The following is a 20,971-nucleotide window of genomic DNA, read 5'->3' as shown; positions in this document are numbered from 1 at the left end:
GCACTTTTCCCTGCAACCGCAGGAAGTGCTACACCTGCCCCCATACCTCCTCCCTCACCCCCATCCCAGGCCCCAAGAAGACTTTCCACATCAAGCAGATGTTCACCTGCACATCCGCTGTTCCTGATGTGGCTGCCTCTACATTGTGGAAACCAAGCGGAGGCTAGGAGACCGCTTTGTGGAACACCTACGCCCGGTTAGTGACAAACGACTGCACCTCCCAGTCGCAAACCATTTCAACTCCCCCTCCCATTCCTCAGACGACATGTCCATCCTGGGCCTCCTGCAGTGCCACAACGATGCCACCCGAAGGTTGCAGGAACAGCAACTCATATTTCGCTTGGGAACCCTGCAGCCCAATGGTATCAATGTGGACTTCACAAGCTTCAAAATCTCCCCACCCCCGACCTCATCCCAAAACCAGCCCAGCTCATCACCGCCTCCTTGACCTGTCTGTCTTCTCTCCACCTATCTGCTCCTTTGTCCACCTTCCATCCGCCTCCCTGCCCCTCTCTCTCTCGATTTCAGAGTCCCCTTCCCTTCCCCTCCCCCATTTCTGAAGGAGGATCCAGACCCGAAACGTCAGCTTTCCTGCTGTGTTCATCTAGCTCTACACCTTGTTATCTCCGATTCTCCAGCATCGGCAGTTCCTACTATCTCGATTACCATCAGTTGTGTCTTACTAATGAGGGAGCAGCTTTATAATCTCGTAAGACTTTAGTAACCTTGCCTTTAATAAAAGCTAACAGAAACCATGGTTGAAAAGAGACTACACTTTAAATGGTTGATGTGTTCAGGGCCGATTTCACTCGGATGTGAGTGCTACAATGGGTCAAAAGAATCTTTATAAAATTCAGTTCTCTGTGAAGGGGTCCCAGTTTTTCTCTTAAAGATCTAGCCCTGGAATGCCCTCAGTGTGTCTGATTCTGGCTCACTGTTCATATTTAGTAGTTTAGTCTCTTCTGTGACCCAAGTTTATTGGGAATGTTGAGAATGCTTCTGTGTCTAAATTACCGGCACAATTTCAGATTTAATCAGCCAGCTAGCTTCAGCTGAAGTTCTAAGCACCAATCTTTCTTGCATGCATCGAGCCTTAATTTAAGCATAGGCAGAAGAACTGAATTCCAGAATTGAGTTAGTAGTGACTACTCCTGACATTTAAGGCCACATTTGAGAGTTTGGCCTCAAGGAGCCCTAGTAAAACTGGAGCAAATAGAAATTGGGAAAACACTGTGTTGTTGAGACACATACCAAGGACAAAGGAAAATAGTGGTGGTTGTTGGGCAGTCATCTCGGCTCCAGGACATCTCTGCAGGAATTCCCCTCTGTCGATGTTTTTAATCAACCTATACAAATATGTTATGACTGACCTCTGGAGGAGGTGGGACTTGAGCCTGAACCTCCTGACCCAGAGGTGGGGATGCTGCCACTTGCACCACAGTCTCTCAGTGTAGCATCTTAAGACCACCCATCTTCAGCTGCTTCAACAGTGATCTTCCCTCCATCATAAGGTCAGAAATGGGATGTGTGCTGATTGGTGCTGATCATTGCACATTCATAACTCCTCAGATACTGAAGCAGTTCATGTCCAAATGCAACAAGACCTGGACAACATCCAGTTTACGGCTCGCAAGTGGCAAGTTAAAATTGTGCCACACAATTACTATCAAAGAATTTTATCGACGGCATTATCATTTCTGAATCCCCTACCAAACTTTTGTGAGCTACCTTTGACCAGAAATTAAATTGGATTTGTCATACAAGTACTATGACTACAACAGCAGGCCAGAGGCTAGGAATCCCGCAGTGAGTAACTCAACATATGACTTGTGCCTTGTATACAGTTTTGACAAGTTGGAAGTGTGATGGAATACTTCTCCCCTGCTTGGGTGAGTGCAGCTTCAACAGCATTCAAAAAGCTCAATACAATCCAGGACAAAGCGCATCCACATACGTGCACTCTGATGCTCAGTAGCAGCAGTGTGTACCATTACAATATTTCATCAAGACTGATCAGACAGCACTTTCTGAACCCATGACCACCATCACATAGAAGGAAGGGCAACAGATACATGGAATATCACACCTGCAGGTTCCTCTTCAAAGCATCTACCATCCTGATTTGGCAATATGTTGCCATTCGTTCGTTGTTGAATTTAAAATCCTTGAACTATCTCCAAAATGGCATTGTAGATCTTCTATTGCAGTCTATTTGGTTTTAGTTCAAGAAGGCAGCTCATTATCCCCACCTTCTCAAGGGCAAATAGGAATGGGTAATAGCCCAGCCAGTGACATCCAACCTCCTGAATGAATTGAGTTAGAAAAGGAAACAGCTTCCCTGACCCCTGGCCTGACCCAGCTTCCCTGGCCAATTTCAGCTGCATTGAACAATCTTTACTTTCCAGGGCTGGTTATTAGCTCTTACCTTTTCCAAGGCCACAGAACCACCATTCCCTGGACTTCTGGTCCCTAACTGCCTGTAGTCTGCTAGCAGCAGCACATGCTGAGTGATGCTTACCTCTGTGTCAGCATCTCGGCATAAAACACAAATGGGTTGGTTAGCTCATGTGGCTGGACTGGTTTGTAATGCAGGGAGTCAACAGCACGTGTTCAATTCCTATACCAGCTGAAGTTACCATGAAGGTACTGCCTCCTCAATCTCGTTCCTTACCTGAGGCATGGTGACCCTTGGGTTAAACTCACGACGATCATCTCTGTCCAGTGAGAAAGTAGCCCTATGATCCTGTGGGACTCTAGTGACTTTACCTGTTAAAACACATTGAACCATCAGCTAGATATTCGCTGCAACACCAGCCCAGTTGGTCTTTAGAGGATGCATAAAAATGAAACAAGGCAGCTTTTGTTTTGATTGTTTCTTGTAAGTTGAGCAGCCCCCCACTTCATCTCCCTATCCCACTGCTTATCTAGATTAGAATAAAGTAGCTTTCTGAAATTTGGCTGTTTGTTGAACCTAAAGTAAAGGCTTCCATTTCAAATCTGATGTATAAATGTGTGCATCTAATTTAGGTTGACAAACAATGTAGGTATTTTTGAAATGTGTACATAAAAGATAAGCATTGCTTTCAATACCAAATTCAGACAGGAGGGATAAATCCTTGTTAGGGGCTGCATTCACAGGATTAAATACTATTAAATTCTAATATTTTTAAAAATAACTACTAGGTTTGAGTTTTAACACAGTGTGGAGCTGGAGGAACACAGCAGGCCAGGCAACATCAGAACAGCAGGAAAGCTGACGTTTCGGGTTGCCAAGTCACGGTGGTAGATGCTTTGAAGAGGAACCTGCAGGTGTGGTATTCCACATATCTGTTGCCCTTGCCTTCTGTGTGATGGTGGTCATGCGTTTGGAAAGCGCTGTCTGAGCAGTCTTGATGAAATTCTGAAGAAGTGTCCGGACCCAAAGCGTCAGCTTTCCTGCTCCTCTGCTGCCTGGCCCGCTGTGTTATCTCTGACTCCAGCATCGGCAGTTCTTACTGTCTCTAGGTTTGAGTTTTGTCTGTTAATGCACAAATTTAAGAATAGAACTAGCTTTTTTCTTAGGGTCATTAATATGTGGATTTCTCTTCCCCCAGAAAGCAGTGTGGAGGCTGGGCCATTAATTCGTCCTTGAACAAATTCAGACATTTCATAGACAAGGGAGTTTATAGAGGCAAATAAAATTGAGACTACAACCAGATCAACCACAATCTTGTTGAGTGTTAGACCAGGCTTGAGTTCAATAGAATGTATGCCTGCTCCCAAGTCGTGTGCAATGCCCTCAAGTATATAATCACTGTGTTCCTTTGCACACAAGTGCAAAGAGTGCATACCTCTTCTGAGTCAGAATTTCTTGGTACAAGTCTAATTCTGACAAGTTGAGCAGGCAAACTCAGCTGAATAGTACTGTGCAAATGTTTTGGATGCAGAATAATGAGGCTATGTCTGTTTTTTTCAAGTGGAAAGCGAAGATGTCAGTGACTGTTCCAACTGGAGTCTGTTTTTCACAAGCCGTCCAGCATTCCTCCTTTTAGCTAATGCTGTCAATGCACTTTCTCGTTGTTCAGTTTACTGTTCGTGGATTGTGTGTCCAATTTTAACTACTATATTTGCCTAATGATGACTGAAGTTCCCCCTTAAAAAATTATCCATTGATTTGGGATATTCTTGATGTAGGACAAGTGGATTTTTATTTTCTTTTGCTCCTTTACAGCTTCCTCCAGAATTAACTATAATGAAGTGTCTCTTTAACATATACAGATTAATGTTTAATGAATCGTTAAGAAAGGAAGAGGGAGATCCCCATAAATTGCAGCTTATGTATAACCAGTACACCCTAATTTTTTTTTGTGCAGGGACATCTGAGGTCCATGTGCGGCATTAACTTCCAAAACCAGAAATCAACATGTAGGCATGCTGATTGGTGTGCATGGAATATCGAAGTGGCTGCACAACTGTGCAACTTAAATGCATCTTTATTTACCCCTACGTTAAGTACATGAAGCCAAGCAGAAAATAATTCATAAAGATTCTGTATTTTGCAGAGTGATTTATTTCTAAAACACACTGTCTCTTGGAAAAATGCTGGCAATGAGTGTACAAAAACAGCAGTTGCTGGAAAAGCTCAGCAGGTTGAGCAGCATCTGAAGAGAAATCAGAGTTAACGTTTCAGGTCCGGTGACCCTTCCTCAGAGTCCAGACCCAAAATGTTAACTGATTTCACTTCACAGATGCTGCTAGACCTGCTGAGCTTTTTCAGTAGCTTCTGTTTTTGTTCCTGATTTATAGCATCTGCAGTTCTTTTGGTTTTTATTTGGCAATAAGGTTAGCCTTGTTGATTTTTTTCTTAAGAAAAGAGTGCTTATAATTAAAGATTGTATGCCTAGTTATAAATAATAGAAATGAATGTCAGGGGATTTCATGTGTATTGTTTTCTCATCATCTTGTTGCTTAGTTAGGAATGCATTCTTTTCTTCTTTTCCCTTTCATTCTCTTACTGTACAACTTGCACTGATGATAACCTAATTAAGACCACAGACTTGCCCCAAAATAAGCTTCATGTATTTGTTGCATTTTAAAGATCCTTTTTAGACATCTAGCTATTCTAAAAAGTGATCAGTTTTCTTAAATGCAAGAGTTGATGTAGTTTAGCAGCTCTGAAGTTCTGAAAATGAGTTCTATTGTTTCATAATCAAACATTATTTTTTGTACATTATCTTCAGGGTCCACACATCGCTTCAGTGACATTGGCTGCTTATGAATGTAACTCTGTGAATTTCCCGGAACCTCCATACCCAGATAAAATAATCTGTCCAGATGAGAAGTTGGAAGAGACAATCTCACTATGGGCCATTATTTCCAAAGTCAGGCTGGAGGCCTGCATGTGGGTAAGACTCCCATCATCTAATTTACTTCTCAATTTTATTGGTGTCTTGTATCAGTGTGTAATATTAAAATACACTCCTTTTTAAGGAAAAGTGTATAACTGGGGTAGGAGATTGGGGTGCAGGATTGGGTATATGACAAAAGAACAATGAGATTGGGTTAAGAGATTGGATTAGGGATTATGAAATTGGGGATGAGAGATTGGGGTAGGGGTATATGAAGTGCGGAATTCGAATTGGGGTGTTGGATAGGGGATAGTGGTTTGGAAGTAGACTTATGAAAACAGATGGAGAGTGGAAATAATTCGATGTGCTTTTTTGATCAAAGGGCCTGATAGACCCTTTGGATAGGAGGCTGCTCAGGTCCAGAGTATTGGAGGGGATCCAGAATAGCATAGGGAGGAATTTCTGCAGGACAGAGGAAGCTAACCTTTTGGGAGTGGGTACATTTAACTTTTTCTGTCTTTGCAGGGGGAGGCAATGTGTCAGTGAGCAAATTTCAGAATGCCTCAGAATGAAGTGATAACCCATTAGAACAGAAATGAGAGGAATTTCTTCAGCCAGAGGGTAGTAGAACTCATTGCCACAGAAGGCTGTGGAAGCCAAGTAATTGAATATATTTAAAACAGTGATAGTTAGGTTCTCCTGCATATTGTATTGTATGCAGGAGAAGGAGAAGGCAGGAGAATAGAATTGAAAAACACATCAGTTGAATGGCTGAGCACACTGGATGGGTTGAATTGCCTAATTCTGCTTCTGTATCATATGGGCAAAGTTGTGACAACCATGAATGTCTTAAACAAAATAATTCAAAAGCAATAAATTGGCTATTTAAATGAGTAATTGATTGAAATAACCTTTTCAATAAGTGCCAAGTAGTACAGCTTAACAATAAGACCAAGTTGTTTTTGGTTAAGAAAGCATGCTAGTGAGAAAAAAGATCAGCCCCAACTCATGATCACTGGGAAAGGGGATGGTGACTGGGGCTGAGCTAAGGGGTTAAGTTTAATGCTGATCTTGGGTTGTCTCCTGGTGGAGCCACTCCAAGCAGGCTTTAGCGTAATTCAAAGGAAAATGGTGGTCAGAAGTGAGTTGACTCTTAGCCTGCGGTTTCCTCCTTTCGCAGCCTGCTTCCTTCCATTGACTCAGTCTAGACTTCCTGCTGACTTGGGAAAGCAGCCAACATAAGCAAAGACCCCTCCCGCCCTGGTTGTACTGTCCTTCACCCTCCTCCATCGGGCAGAAGATACAAAAGTTTGAAAACGTACTAACAGATTCAAGAACAGCTTCTTCCCCACTAATCAGACTCATGAATGGACCTCTCAGATACATGGAGTTGATCTTTCTCTGCACCTTCTTTTGTTGTTGTACCATTATATTCTGCATTCTGTTCTGTTACCCTGCTGTACTTATGTGAGGAATGATTTGTCTGGTTAACTTGCAATACAATACTTTTTATTGATCTTGGTATGTGACAATAGTAAATCAAATCAGATATCTCCTTTCCCTCTCCCACACTTTTATTGCTTTACCTCTTTCTGTCTCTCCCTTTTTCTGTATATCCCTTGCAGCTTGCAACCTCCTGCCTGACCCCTCTAAATCTGTCTGTCTTATTTTGCCCCTTTTAAATCTAAGGAAATACATAATGGGGTTTGGCGCTCCAGAGTTTCCACCAGAATGAATTTTGCATGGAAATGAAAGTGGCCATGTTTTTCTTTCTGGAGAAACTTAAATGCTGTTTGGTAAAAGGCGATTTAACAAAAATGAAAGAATGCGTAGTGGGAGCAACCAGGTGGTCAGACTGTCATCTCTGTCTTCCTCACACCACTCACTGCCATGGTCTAATTTGCAGTTCATTCCGCCATCTGACTCTGATTGCATTCTCCTCGTGGTGCAATCATGTCCTTCGCCTCCTTGCCCCAAGCCAAAGTCTCCCTGAAAGCCGCCTAGTTGCAGACCTGGCCAGATTACTCACCTTCACAGCTCCATGCCTCTGGCTGCTTGCTGCTCCTCCAATGACAGAAGAGTTCTCCCTCACATTTGCTGCTGATAGGCTCCTTGGTAATTCCTGCAATAGCAGAGAAGCAAAAGAAAGGTCCCATGATTTGACGAACAGCTCCATGTAAAATCCATTACTAATACTTGTGTTTGAAACGTCACCTTCAAATTAAAATGAAAATTCTAAAAACAATAAACTTTGTCATTTCTTTTCCTGGTCAATGTCCTATACATGTAAGGCTATGTATTTAGCTATTGGAATCTCTTGAATGAACATTGGTGAGGCCACTTTTGGAACTGTGTACAGTTCTGGTCACCCTTCTATAGGAAGGATGTCGTTAAACTTGAGAGGGTGCAGAAAATATTTACAAGGATGTTGCTGGGACTGGAAGGTTTAATCTCTAGGGAGAGGCTGAATAGGCTGGGGCATTTTATTTTACCCCTGAAGTTTTGGAAACTGAGGGGTAAACTTGTAGATGTTTATAAAATCATGAGGTGTGAATAGCCAAGATAATTTTTTCCAGGATGGGGAAAGTCCAATGCTGGAGAACATAGGTTTAAAGTGAGAGGGAAAAGATTTAAAAAGGACCTGAAGGGTAACTTTTTCACAGAGGGTGGTGTGTGTATGGAATGAGCTGCGAGAGGAAATGGTGGAGGTGGATACAATTACAACATTTAAAAGGCATCCAGACTGGTACATGAATAGGAAGGGGTTTAAAGGGATATGGGCTAAATGCTGGCAAATGGGGCTAGGTCAGATTGGGATGACTGGTTGACACAGATGAATTGGACTGAAGAGTGTGTTTCCATACTGTGTGACTGTGACTTAGAAACTATAAATTCGTCTACTAGTCAAACAGAAAATAAATCGTACGAAATGCTCTGGAGGGGACTGTAGTTTGGGCAACATTTCATACATGAGACAAGTGGAAAATGGAGTATGGAATTGCTGTGTGGTTGAATTGGATAGGGAGAAGAGAGTGTCAAAGGGCTATGAGAAAATCTAGGATAGTGAGAAAAATGTTTGGAAAGCCTTTTCAAAGACCTAAGTGTTTGCAATGGGCTGAGTGGTCTCCTGTGATGTATGATTTAACATTTAATTAAAGAGTTGAAGGGCTGCTAGGAACCTTCGACACATTGCGGTTGTTTCTAGGTTTTCTCACTTCATATGCTATTTGATCTTGGCTGATGTCATGCTCGAGCTGCAAGTGTATTCTGTACCCTGTACAAGGCATGAAAGATTGGCTAGACTCCTGCCTTGTTGTACAGCAAACTCTGCTAGAAAAATCTGCATGTGTAAAGCTGTTGAAAATGATATCAAATTGGTTCTGTAGTAATGCATATTTGACAATACTGTCTCTCTTAAATTCAAATACAAAGAATGACCATTTGGGTGAGGTACTCTAGAAAAGACTTGGGATGAGAGAAAAAACTGAGACAAAAGAAAGTAGGGTTGTGGGGAGGTGGGAAATACTGTTACCTCGTTGATTGTGAATTGCATCTTGACCAATAGCAACAGTATCCAATACAAGAAGTGAACATTCTTTGCGTGTGAATTTAAATGGTGGGTATTGGCAGGCTACTTAACCATGCTGGCTGCTACAACTAAGGCTATTCCTGTCTGCATGCTTCCCTCAACCAAGGAATGTTTGAACTTTGAAAGTGCTGGAAATACGCAGCAAGAGTCAGTTTTGAAGAAGTCATTTTTGACTCAAGATATTAACTCTTTCTTTCCTCAGATGCTGCCAGGTTTGCTAATTATTTCCAGCGCTTTGTTTTTATTACAGATTCCCAGCATACACAATATTTTACTTTTAATATAAAAGCATAAACTCTAGTTGAAGTTTAGTTTTCTTGTTTGATGTGAATGAGATTAATACCACCAGCCCCACTAAGTTTGGGTAACTCTGCATAGGACATGGATCAAGTTTGGATCTAAATTTTTTTTTTTCCATATAGTTCAGGATGGATGAGATAATGTCCATTTTATGCTCGCTTTATTTTATGCATGTAAAAGATAGTGTATCATCATTCGAGGATGAGCAGGGGATGACCTGTAGTGTTCTGAGCAACATTCTTCTTTAACTGAACACAATCAAAAACGGATTTAGTTAAGACTAGTCTTTTTATTTATCCTTTCATAGGATGTCGGTGTAACTGGCTAGTTCAGCATTAATTCCCCATCCCTAACTGCCAATGTGAAGGTGATGGTGTTCCCATAAAACTGCTGTCCTTGTTCTTCCAGATGTTAATGGTTGTGGACTTGGACGGAGCTGTTGAGGGAGCCATGGAGAGTTTTTTTGATGCATTGTGTCAATGGTATACATTGCAGCAACTATGCAGGTTTTGGTGGAGAAAGTGGATAGTTAAGGTTTTGGCTGGGTTCTTAATCAAGTGGGTTACTTTGTCTTTTGGTGTTCAATTTTTTGACTGCATGGATGAGCACAGCTCAAAATACAAGTGGAGAGAATCCTATTCCATCACATTTGTAACTGTAGATGTCACTTACCACTTATCAGCCCAAGCCTGAATTTTGTCTACGTTCTGTCAATTTCTTGTTGCGTGTTGGCACAGATTGAATGAATGAATGAACAATTTTATTGTCACACATACCTAGAAAGGTACACTGAAAAGTGTTTTGTTGCCACAATCTGGTACCATTTTGAGTTGCCAAACGAGTAAAAAGAAATTACTTAAATACAGCCCATCTTCTTGGGCCTCGAACGTGGCCCCTGTGCTTCTGTAAGGTGTTCTGGCCCTCCAGGAGTCCCTGCTCCAGGTACAGCAGCAATGACACTGATGCCCCAGGAGGCCACGCCAGCACCTGCTAAGAGTCCCTGCTCCAGGTCTTTCGCAGCAAGGAATCCCCTTTCGAGGCACCACCTCTGCCAAGAAACCCCGCTCCAGGTCCACCGCCATCAGGAGTCCCCACTCCAAGCACTGTCGCTGCTGCCAGGAGACCCGATACATGCTGCAGCTGCTGCCACGCCATCATCGCTCCAGACTCCAGATGAAGAAAGAACAAAAAAAGTCAAAATAGAAAAAGGAAAGAAAAGGATGCTGCTGGCTTGGAGCAGATGAACCCAAACACTACATGCCATGCCAGTGCTGCCATCTTGAAAAATGTCTGCTTCAGTATCTAAAGAGTTTGGAATAGATCGTCGTAGAATCCTACAGTGTAGAAGCAGACCAATAGGCTCATTGACTCCACACTGACCCTCTGAAGAGCATCTCACCCAGACCCAACCCCCTACCGTATCCCCATAACCTATTCAAAAATGCTTACTTTGGGCTCAACCAGGATCACGTAATTTCAGTCTCCATTGTCCACGCATTGACAAAATGACTAAATACCAGAATTGTGATAAGAAGAATGGCTATTGTTGATGTCAAGATGACATTTGATCAAGGATGCAATCAAGGAGCAGAAGCAAGTTGAAGTCAAGTGATAATCAGAAGTGAATTCTGAAGTTGTACCCAGCAGATAGGAAGACCATTATTATTGAAGGGTAATCATCTCATCCGCAGACACTCATCCAGGGGTTACTCGGGTTAAGACTGAGGGGTTGGTGATAATGGTTTCATGTGTAGATGAGAATGTTTGTGAAACCTCCTTGTCTGATTCGCTGTTTAATTGTCTTCCACCATTCACAAGTTGGTGTGGAGGGACTGCAGAGCTTTAATCAGCTAGTTGTGTGACTAATAGAGGGGGGGGGGGGGGGGGGGGGGGGGGGGGGGAGGCGATGGTCTAGTGGTATGGTCGCTGAACTGTTAATCCAAAGACCTAGGTAATGTTTTGGGGATGCAGGTTCTAATCCTGTCATGGCAGATGATGAACTTTGAATTTAACAAAAAAAATCTGGAATTAAGAGTCTAATGATGACCATGAAACTATTGCAATTGTCAGGAAAAGCCCATCTGGTTCACTAATGTCCTTTAGGAAGGAAATCGCCATCCTTACCTGGTCTGGTCTCCATGTGACTCCACACCCACAGCAATGTGGTTGACTCTTAACTGCCCTCTCGGCAATTAGGGATGGGCAATAAATGCTGGCCCAGTTAGTGATACCCTCATCCTGTGAATAAATATAGGAAAAAAATTGGCTGTGTATTGTTATGACCTACTGTGAAAGTGTGCTGATTCTCCAACCTCGGTACAACTGGGATTTTCACAAAATTTAATAACTTTATCAAAGTTCCTAATTTACCTATAAAGGTTAACAGAAAACATATATTCTAGGTTTCTGGACTTAACAAGGACTGCTAATTATTGCAAATAGATATAATCTAATCACAAGTAATCAGCTATGATTCATCAATAAATATCTCTACTAGTTAAAGCCTTGACTCCTTAAAGCTCATGCACATACAGACAAATATATTGATGAAAGTAATGAACTGGGGAAACAAACTTCAGTCATATCAGTCCACAGTTTTAGATGAAATGTTCCTTTAGCTTCCCAAAACCTTCTGTTCTTTGATCTCCATTGTTCAGGTTCCTTACTTCTTTACAGAAGCACGAGGTGATTGATACAAAGCCTTTTAGTTACGAGTTAAAGACAATAGCTTACAAACAACACCACCTTCCGGTCGTGACCCACTTTAACTCCGCCTCCCACTCCCTGGGTGACGTGTCCATCCTGGGCTTCCTCCAGTGTCACAATGACGCCACCCGCAAACTGGAGGAGCAGCACCTCATATTCCACCTCGGGAGCCTACGGTCCAATGGCCTAAATGTGGATTTTACCATTTTCAAAATCTCCCCACCCCTGGCCTCATCCCATGACCAATCTTCTCTCTCATCCCCACCTCTTTTTGACCTGACACAACCTGTCCATCTTCTCTCCTACCTATCTGCTCCTCCCACCTCACTGACCAATTCCCACTACTCCCTACCTGCACTCAGCTATCACCATCCCACCTACCTTCCCCAGCCCCACCCCTCCTCTCTCTCTCTATTTCTGAGCTTCCTTCCCCCTCCCCATTTCTGAAGAAGGGTCCCAACCAGAAACATCAACTTTCCCGCTCCTCTGCTGCCTGGTCTGTGTTCCTCCAACTCCACATTGTGTTATTTCTAATTCCAGCACCTGAAGTTCTTACTATCTCTGAGCTTACATTAGCTTGTGGGAGAATATAACAGACTTTCTTCAGGTACTTTTACTCTAGAGAGATAAAGACATAGATCTTGCTTCTGCCAGTTTGGAAAAGGTCTGTTACTGTATCATTTACACCCACGAGCTGTTCATCTGCCCAGGAACCAATCAGTATTTTCAAAAATGTTCAATAAGGTAGCCATGTGGTACATTTTCAGGTTGGCACACTGCAACTTAGGGAGTGCCATGGGTGCATTAGTACTGGATTGCAGTTATTTACAAAATATGCTAATGACTTAGATGAAAGAAATGAATGTATTACAACCAAGTTTGCAGATGACAGCAAAGTAGGTGAGAAGACAAGTGGTGAGGATGATACTAGGAGTTTACAGTGGGTATAGATAAGTTGAGTGGGCATAGACAAGTTGTGAGTGGGCAAAAACTTTGCAGATGGAATATAAAGTCGGAAGTTTTGAGGTTACATACTTTGGCAGGAAGAACAGAGGAGTTCAATATTATTTAAATAGGATAAGACTGCAGAAAGCTGCAGTGCAGAGGGATTTGGGAGGGATTCATGCATGAATCACAGCTAGCGTCCAAGTACAGTAGGTAAGAGGGAAGGTGAGTTCACTTGGCTTTTATTTCATAGGGAATGGATTATAAAGAGGACAGTCTTGCTAAAGTTATACAAAGCACAACCACATGACACCTAGAATATTGTGAGGAGTTTTGGTCCTCATCTAAGGTAAAGAAGCAGTCCAGAGAATGTTCACTAGGTTGATCAGAGTATAGAGATATTTTCTTAGGAGGAGGGTTTGAATGGATTGTGCTTGTACTCGGAAGGTAGAACGTTGAGTGGAAACCTTGTTTTTGTGCAAAATTCTGAGGGAACTTGACACAGTAGAACGTTTAGAAGGAAGATATTCTCGGAGCAAGGGGCTGCCCATTTATCACCAAATGAGGATTTTTTTTTGCTTAAGGGTAGGTGTGGAATTCTTTACCACGGGGCTGTTGAGGCTGGTTCATTAGATGTATTCAAGGCTGAGATGGACAGGTTTTTTGATCAGTAATGAAATCTAGGATTATGGAGTTAAGACAGGAAGATGATGGATACCAGGTCAGCCTTGATCTCATTTAACGGTGGAGCAGACACAATGGCCTGAATAGCCTACTTCTGCTCTTGCATCTTATGGTAATCAGAGAGCTGTTGTCAGGCTAATGAATAAACCACTACCTAGTGGTAGCTGGATCTCACACTGCTCACATGCCCCAGTGCCACACTGTCTTGTTTCCTCGTCCAATGCTTGCAAAGCATTAATATAACAGCTCACAGATAATGTGGTTAAGAAGGCGTTTAGCGCTCTTGCCTTCGTTGTTCAGACCTTTGAGAATAGGAGTTGGTGTGTTATGTTGAGATCATACAAGTTGTTGCTGTGGTCTCATCTGGAGTACAGTGTCCGTTATTAAGCTGGAGAGGGCTTAGAAAAGATTTACCAGGATATTGCTGGGAATAGAGGGCTTGAGTAATAAGGAGAAGGTGGATGGGCTGGGATCTTTCTCACTAGAACATTGGAGATTGAGGGGTGACCTTTTATAGAGGCTTACAAAATCATGAGGGGTATAGATAAGGTGAATGGCAGGTCTCTTTTATCTAGGGTGGAGGATTTCAAGACTGAGGGTGTATTTTTAAGGTGGGTGGAGAAAGATTTAAAAAAAAAAAAAATGAGGGGCAGTTTCTTTTTTACATAGTGGTTCATGTGTTGAATGAACTTCATGGTGGTGGATGTGGATACAATTAAAATATTTATTAATAAAAAAAAAGTACATGAATAATAAATGTTTAAAGGGATATGAGCCAAGCACAGGCAGGTGGGGCGAGTTTGGGATTATGGTCAGGGTGGACTGGTTAGACTGAAGGGTCTGTTTCCATGCTGTATGACTCTATAACTAGTCAGCACAGTTCCAGCAACTTGTTTTTCAGAGTACTGTAATTCCTTGTACAGTCTTTCATTCCCATTCCAACTCAAAGTAAAGAAAATAAAACAATATGGTATTTACACTGTAATATGCTTCTCCTATTAAGTATGCTTGTATTCTTGTTTCTTCCACTGCCCCTGCCCTCCACCCTTTATTGGTTCTCACACCACCTGTTGCAGACTTGTTTGACAGATACAAGATTCAGGATTCAGGGCTTATCCAGTTTGGTATACTGAGCTACTGTTGGTGTTGGATATTGAAATCCAGTGTACATTGTGGCCTTAATACCCTTTAATGTTTCATCTAGGTGGTGTTCAGCAAGGAGGGACACTATTCCATCAGCTGAGGGAGAGCAGTGAATGGCAATTAACAGGAGATTCCCTTGCCAGTGTTTCACCTGATGACATGAGACAGCATTGGGTTTGGAATCAATGTTGAGAACTCCCAGAGCCATTGCTTTCTGAATGTATGCCATTGTGTGTCATCCCTTGTGAGATTCTCCTGTTGGTAGAGGTAGGGCAAGAGCAGGGATGGTGTTGGAGGAGTATGTGACGTTGGCTGCAAGGTATGATTTGGTCTTTTAGTCTTTTTTTTAAACTGCAGATGTGTGAGAAAGGCTGACATGAAGATATTTGGCCTCTGGGGGAATCGAGAGATTTGGGAATCAGCAGCGTAATGGAACTGTGCTCAGTTATGGTCTTGGTGAATGATGGAGCAGGTTCAAGGCATCAGTTACTACTTCTTTCTTCTTTTGTTCTTAAGTGCTCAGCATGCACTGTGCTGTATATGTCATATTGAGTTCACTGCAATGATGCATGCACATCTTTTGAAACTAGTCTATTAATTGGTGAAGAAATTAAGGCTAGGTAGGTTTTGTTTTGTGCACAAGGAATCAACTTTTAACAATTCCCACTATGCAGACCTTGCAGCAATTCCAGTCTTTTCAGTCTTGCTTAGATACAGAATAAAAGCCACAGTGTGCTATTATAATTGCCAGCTGGTTGGTCCTCTAAAGACCAAGGCCAGTCATAAAAGCAGACTTAAGTCATACCCCTAGACATCTTTCACAAAGGAAGATCACAAAATTCCCATGTGTAATTTTCAGTACTTTCAAAATTCCACCATAAAAGTGCCATTTAAGTGGCTCGAACTGCAACTGTAAACAATTCTACTTTTAGTAAAAATAATTGAGGATTAAATTAGTAATAGTGATTTGCATAAACATGACGTTTATGAACTGTGTAAATAATTGTAGTTGCATTTAACTTTGCTATATATTTCTTTTTTTAATTTCCCTAAATTTACTGCAGTTCAAAATTTGAGCTCTCTTTCTTTCTTTGATATTTCTCAACTTATTTTTAAATCTACAAAATAGTCAGTTTTATTTCTTCTCACTGTCTTTTCTTAATTTAAATATAAAATACAAGTTTTTAAATTGGAAATTGAAGTTTGACCTAATACAGGTAGGTCTGCTATAATGCATGTTTCGTTAATGTGAATTGGCTGTAACGCAATTGATGAATAGTGGACGCTCTTTGGATAACAAACTTTCTGCTGTACAGGTATAGTGATTTCCTTATGCGATTTTCTGTAACACGATTTTCTATAACGCGAGATCACACGAGCGCAGCTATTGCATTATTGGAGAACTACCTGTAGTCTTTTTTAATAATTTTTTTTTTGAAAGCAAATTTGCCAAGATGCAGTACCAGTACAATGTTTGTACATTCATATCATACACTTTTGTGAGGTTTTTTCCTCTACCTTTGCTCTACTTTAAACATTAGAATAGGAAGCTCTTTTTAAACATGGCAAGGTCCAGACTCATACAGCTGAACTAAAGTTGGCCAAGGATTTGAGTGGAAAAATTGACTGTACCTCTTTAAAAATACCAGGCTTCCCCTCAGGGATTTAATATCCATGTTTGAAGAAAGAAAATACATGCCATATATATTTGAGAATAAATTACATCCCTTCCATTAAAAGTGTCTGAGTCTTGCGTAAGATAAGGGGTCACTTCTGACCATTAAAATTCTCACCATGGTAACCAGCATGGGATCAGAAACTGAAACTACAGGGAGCGAAGACTTAACTGCAGCTGGCTGAACAGGGATGATGCTGGGAGTGAAATATGGTGTATAAATGGGTGTTGAACTGTGGATCGTCAACAGTAGATTGGAATACACTGGTTGAATTGAAAAAGCTCCGGCCCCGCGCAATGTAGTGAGAACATTGGTAGTTGCAAGTCTTGATGTCCTATTCCTTAGATTAATTGAAAGCCAAAGATCTTCACGGAAGAGATTGCAGCTTACGCATGAGTAAATATGAGAAGTGCTTTTCTTCTTAACCTTGGACATTAAGACTGGTAGGACGAGCTTAGAATTTTTAAAAGTTAATTTTTTAAATTTATTAACTTTCAAATGATCTCAGTCGTATCATCTAAAAGTGTAGTATGGAGATATACAAGGCAATTCAGTTTGGTTCTCAGAGGGAGTTAAAAGTAATAATACTCAGTGGTGCAATGTTGAGTGCATTGCCTTGAGTTTCAGCTCTGTAAGATGTAATCAAGGTCTGATTGGAAAAAAGTGTGATTGTATCAATTATTTTCTGATTTGATTTATTGTAGTCACATGTACCCAACTACAGTGAAAAGCTTTGTTTTGCGAGCTGTACAGGCAGATCATAGCAAAAAAGGACATACAGATCATAGGGCACTTGAACAGGGTGGGGGCATACAAGCTTACGGCTGCACAGAAAATGCACAAAGCAAGATGAACATTAACTGAAGTTACAGTTCTAAATTCTGACATCCAGAATTCTTCTTGGATTCAGGCAGTACATTGTGTTGGAGCTCCCATGTGCAACGTTAGTGTAGGTATCAGCTTAGTCTGCAATGAATTCTTAGTTTTGCAGTACTTCTCGTGAAGGGATCAGACTGGTGAGGAGGAGAAAAAAAAACCCAAATCAGATTTTTATGTGACTGTAGTCATGCACTTTTTAATGTACAAATGGTGACTTGGTCTAGAAGGCATGAGGAGAAAATCTTCAGATATGGCAGTTGTATTCAACAACAAGCCTTGGGTCAGGATTATTGCTTTCCTTATTGACACACACATTTGCTTCTTGTCTAACGAGAGGCTTTTTTTCCCTTCATGAAAAAATAGGTGCTTCTTTGCCTTTTAAATTTTCATGTTTGTGAACACTGAGCTCAATTCGAAGTGTATTGCTGGTCAGACAGCATCCGAGGAGCAGGGAAGTCAACATTTTGGGCCGAAACCCATTGTCAGTTCTGGGAGGGGGAGGGGAGCCCAGAAATAAATAGAGGGGGGATTGGTAGGTGGGATGGAGATAGGTGGATGCAGGTAGGGAGTTATCGTGGTTGGTCAGTGAGAAGGGTGGAGCAGATAGGTGAGTTGGTAGATTGCCAGGTTGGGGGTGGGGAGATTTTGAAGCTGGTGAAGCCAATATTCAGGCCATTGGGCTATAAGCTCCCAAGGTGAAATATCAGGTGATATTTCTCCAGTTTACGTTTGGTCCCACTTTGACAGTGGACAAGGCCCAGGTTGGGCATGTCACCAGGGGGAGGGGCAGTTAAAGTGGATGGCAACTGGAAGGTTGGGTTGGTTGATGCACGCAGAGCGCAGGTCCTTCATGAACCGGTCCCCGAGTCTGTGTTTAGTCTCCCTGATGTAGGGGAGACCACATCGGGAGCAATGGATAGAGTAGATGAGGTGTTGGATTTGGAAGGATTGTTTGGGGCCTTGGACAGAAGTGAGAGGGGAGGTGTAGGGGCAGGTGTAGCACCTCCTGTGGTTGCAGGGAAAAGGTACAGGGGTGGTCGAGGGGTTGGTGGAGAGTGTGGAGCTGACGAGGGAGTTGTGGAGTTAAATGGTTCTTGTGGAAAGCGGACGGGGTGGGGAGGGAAATATCTTTTTGATTCTAGGTGGCAAAAATGTCAGAGGATAATGCAACCACAATAACCCCCGACCTGCATCATCATCTTCAAAACCTCTCCACCCCCAACCTGGCAATCTTCCAACACTCATTATCTGCTCTCCCTTCCCACTGGCCAACCACAATAACCCCCTACCCGCACCCACCTATTTGCACCCCACTCCCCACTCCCGCCTCCCCCCACCCAGTCCTGACGAAGGATTTTGATGCCCAAAATGTTGCTTTCCCTGCTCCTCGGATGCTGTCTGACCTGCTGTTCTTCTCCAGCTCCACTTTTATTGACTCTAGCTTCCAGCATCTGCAGTCCTTACTGTCTCCAAGTCAATGTATACTGCAGTGTAAATCTGAAGTCTGTGCTTCCTTTCAAGTTTCTACTGTTATGAATTTCTGTTTCTATTTATAATGACAAGTGTTGCAGTAAATTTAACACTAGTTGTATCCCCTGCAAATTTTGGTACGTCTATGCCTTTTCTCGGGAGTAAACAATTACAGTATGATAAGTTTGTGAATTTTCATTGCAGACTCAGTGCCTCAATAGCCTCTAGAAAAATGTATGAGAACAAAATTACTCTGAAATGCAGTCTACTCTGCATGCCATGGCCCAATACCTCCTCTGTTATTCACTCCATATGACCTGAAGGGTATACTGATGCTTGATTTCCTATGTGCAACACTATTGGAGGTTGCTTCGTAATAGGAAAAATAGGAATTAGCGCCAGCAAGTCTGGGAGGGTAAATGATGATCAACGTGAAGGAGAGACCAGAGTTTTTGATCCGTTTTGAACCGGGGGTTTCTTAGAGAATCTGCTTGGCTGTTAATGTTACAGCATGAAGGTTTGAAAGCTACCTGCCTAACATCCCGTTATCAGCTATTGGAAGTTCATAAAATAGAAACTAGGGTAAAAGTATTACTGAGACTTCCTCAGGGTGAAGTGAAAAAGTGGCACTGATCAATGGTGTCATCAGAAAAGAAATCATGTATGCCTGTAGAACAACACACCGTGAAAACTGCTCAAGTAATCTGGACAGTTTTTTGTTACTTGAATTTATTTTTTAACTGTTTGTTTACCTGTCTGTCTTTTGTGTGAATGGAGCTGACAACGAAGGTTATTGGGTTTAAAATATAGGCAATAATTAGATTATTTGGTTCTTTAATTTTGCTCTGCAAGAGTTACCAGATTGTTATTAAATTGCTCAGTCTTTTGTTTAGATGTCCGTGTCTGAAATTGATTATTCACAAAGTCTGGTTAGGAAGCATTGGAACAAATTCTGAGGGCTTTTGAATGTTTTAATTCTACTGTATTGTGAATATAGATAAAGGGAGGCTAATTTGATTTGACTATCTGTCTCTGTGTCATAGCAGTAGGTATGTAGGAATTTGTACGTTATGTTGTACCTTTTTTAAAAAATGGGATCATGGAGGCAGCCAAACTCTGCTGCCACCCCCATGGCAACAGCCTGACCAATTAGAATCTTCTTGTTTGGTCTGAGAATTAAAATTGACGGTTAACAGTTCCACGGCATCTCCATGCTGATGATGGCCCAACCAGTCAACACTGTCTCTTCTGCTGTATAAAATTGTCTTTTTTTTTAAGTCTGTTTCTTGTGCCCTAGCTCTGAAGCGTGCAAGACCAAAAGCGTTAACTTCTAGTCTCCTCTTAGCAATATTTAACTTCTGAATTTTCTTTGCGACGCAGATGGAAAACATTGAAACTAACTAAGGAACAAAGTGTTTACATTTAACGAAGGTGTTTTATGACCTCAGGATGTCCCAAATCACATAGGAATTAAGTATTTTTTAAAAAATACTATAGTTGCTGGTGTAATATAGGAAATGTAACTGCTAACTGTTGTCTGTGCCATGTTGCTCCAAACAATGTGATAATGACCAGATAATCTCTCTCTTTCTCAGTTATGCTGATTGATCAATATTAAAAAGGGCACTCTGTTTGAAATATTGCTTTGGATCTTTGAGAGAGCAGGTGGGACCTTGATTTACTGGTTCAGCTGAATCTAGGCACGCCTAATAGAGCAGTATCCTACCGACTCCCACAGCTACCTAGAACACACCTCCTGTCACCCACCTTCCTGCAAAAAGCCATCCCCTATTCCCAATTCCTTCGCCTCCGCCGCATCTGCTCCCGAGATGAGGCATTCCACTCCCAGACATCCTGGATGTCATCCTCCTCGTTTTTCAAGGACTGCAACTTCCCCTCCACAGTGGTCAAAAATGCCCTCGACTGTGTCTCTCACATTTCCCGCAACTCATCCCTCACACCCCCTACCCACAATAACAACCAAAACAGAATCCCCCTCGTCCTCGCGTACCACCCCACCAACCTCCAGATCCAACGCATCATCCTCCGACACTTATCAATCTGCAATCTGACCCCACTACCAAAGACATTTTTCCCTCCCCACCCTTATCTGCTTTCCGGAGGGACCATTCTCTCCGTGACTGCTTTGTCCGCTCCACACTCCCCTCCAGCCCCACCGCCCCCGGCACTTTTGCCTGCAACTGCAGCAAGTGCTACACCTGCCCCTACACCTCCCACCTCCACGCGCACCC

At 42.2% G+C, this 20,971-nt stretch overlaps 1 protein-coding gene across 1 annotated transcript in view; it reads left to right on the top strand.

Moving 5' to 3' along the window:
• Positions 1-2,637: 2,637 nt before the first annotated feature.
• Positions 2,638-20,971, top strand: part of vmp1 (vacuole membrane protein 1) — an 88,802-nt gene continuing 70,468 nt past the window's right edge. The window contains exons 1-3 of the mRNA XM_020534604.2: positions 2,638-2,643; positions 4,353-4,404; positions 5,173-5,384. Coding sequence (XP_020390193.2) covers positions 2,638-2,643; positions 4,353-4,404; positions 5,173-5,384 — 270 coding nt within the window. The remainder of the gene's footprint in view (positions 2,644-4,352; positions 4,405-5,172; positions 5,385-20,971) is intronic.

The sequence above is a fragment of the Rhincodon typus genome, chromosome 26 (assembly GCF_021869965.1).
Source record: "Rhincodon typus isolate 14 chromosome 26, sRhiTyp1.1, whole genome shotgun sequence".
In the NCBI taxonomy this organism is placed as follows: domain Eukaryota; kingdom Metazoa; phylum Chordata; class Chondrichthyes; order Orectolobiformes; family Rhincodontidae; genus Rhincodon; species Rhincodon typus.
Note: the sequence above shows the minus strand (reverse complement) of the source record. Positions and strands in the feature narration are given on the sequence as shown.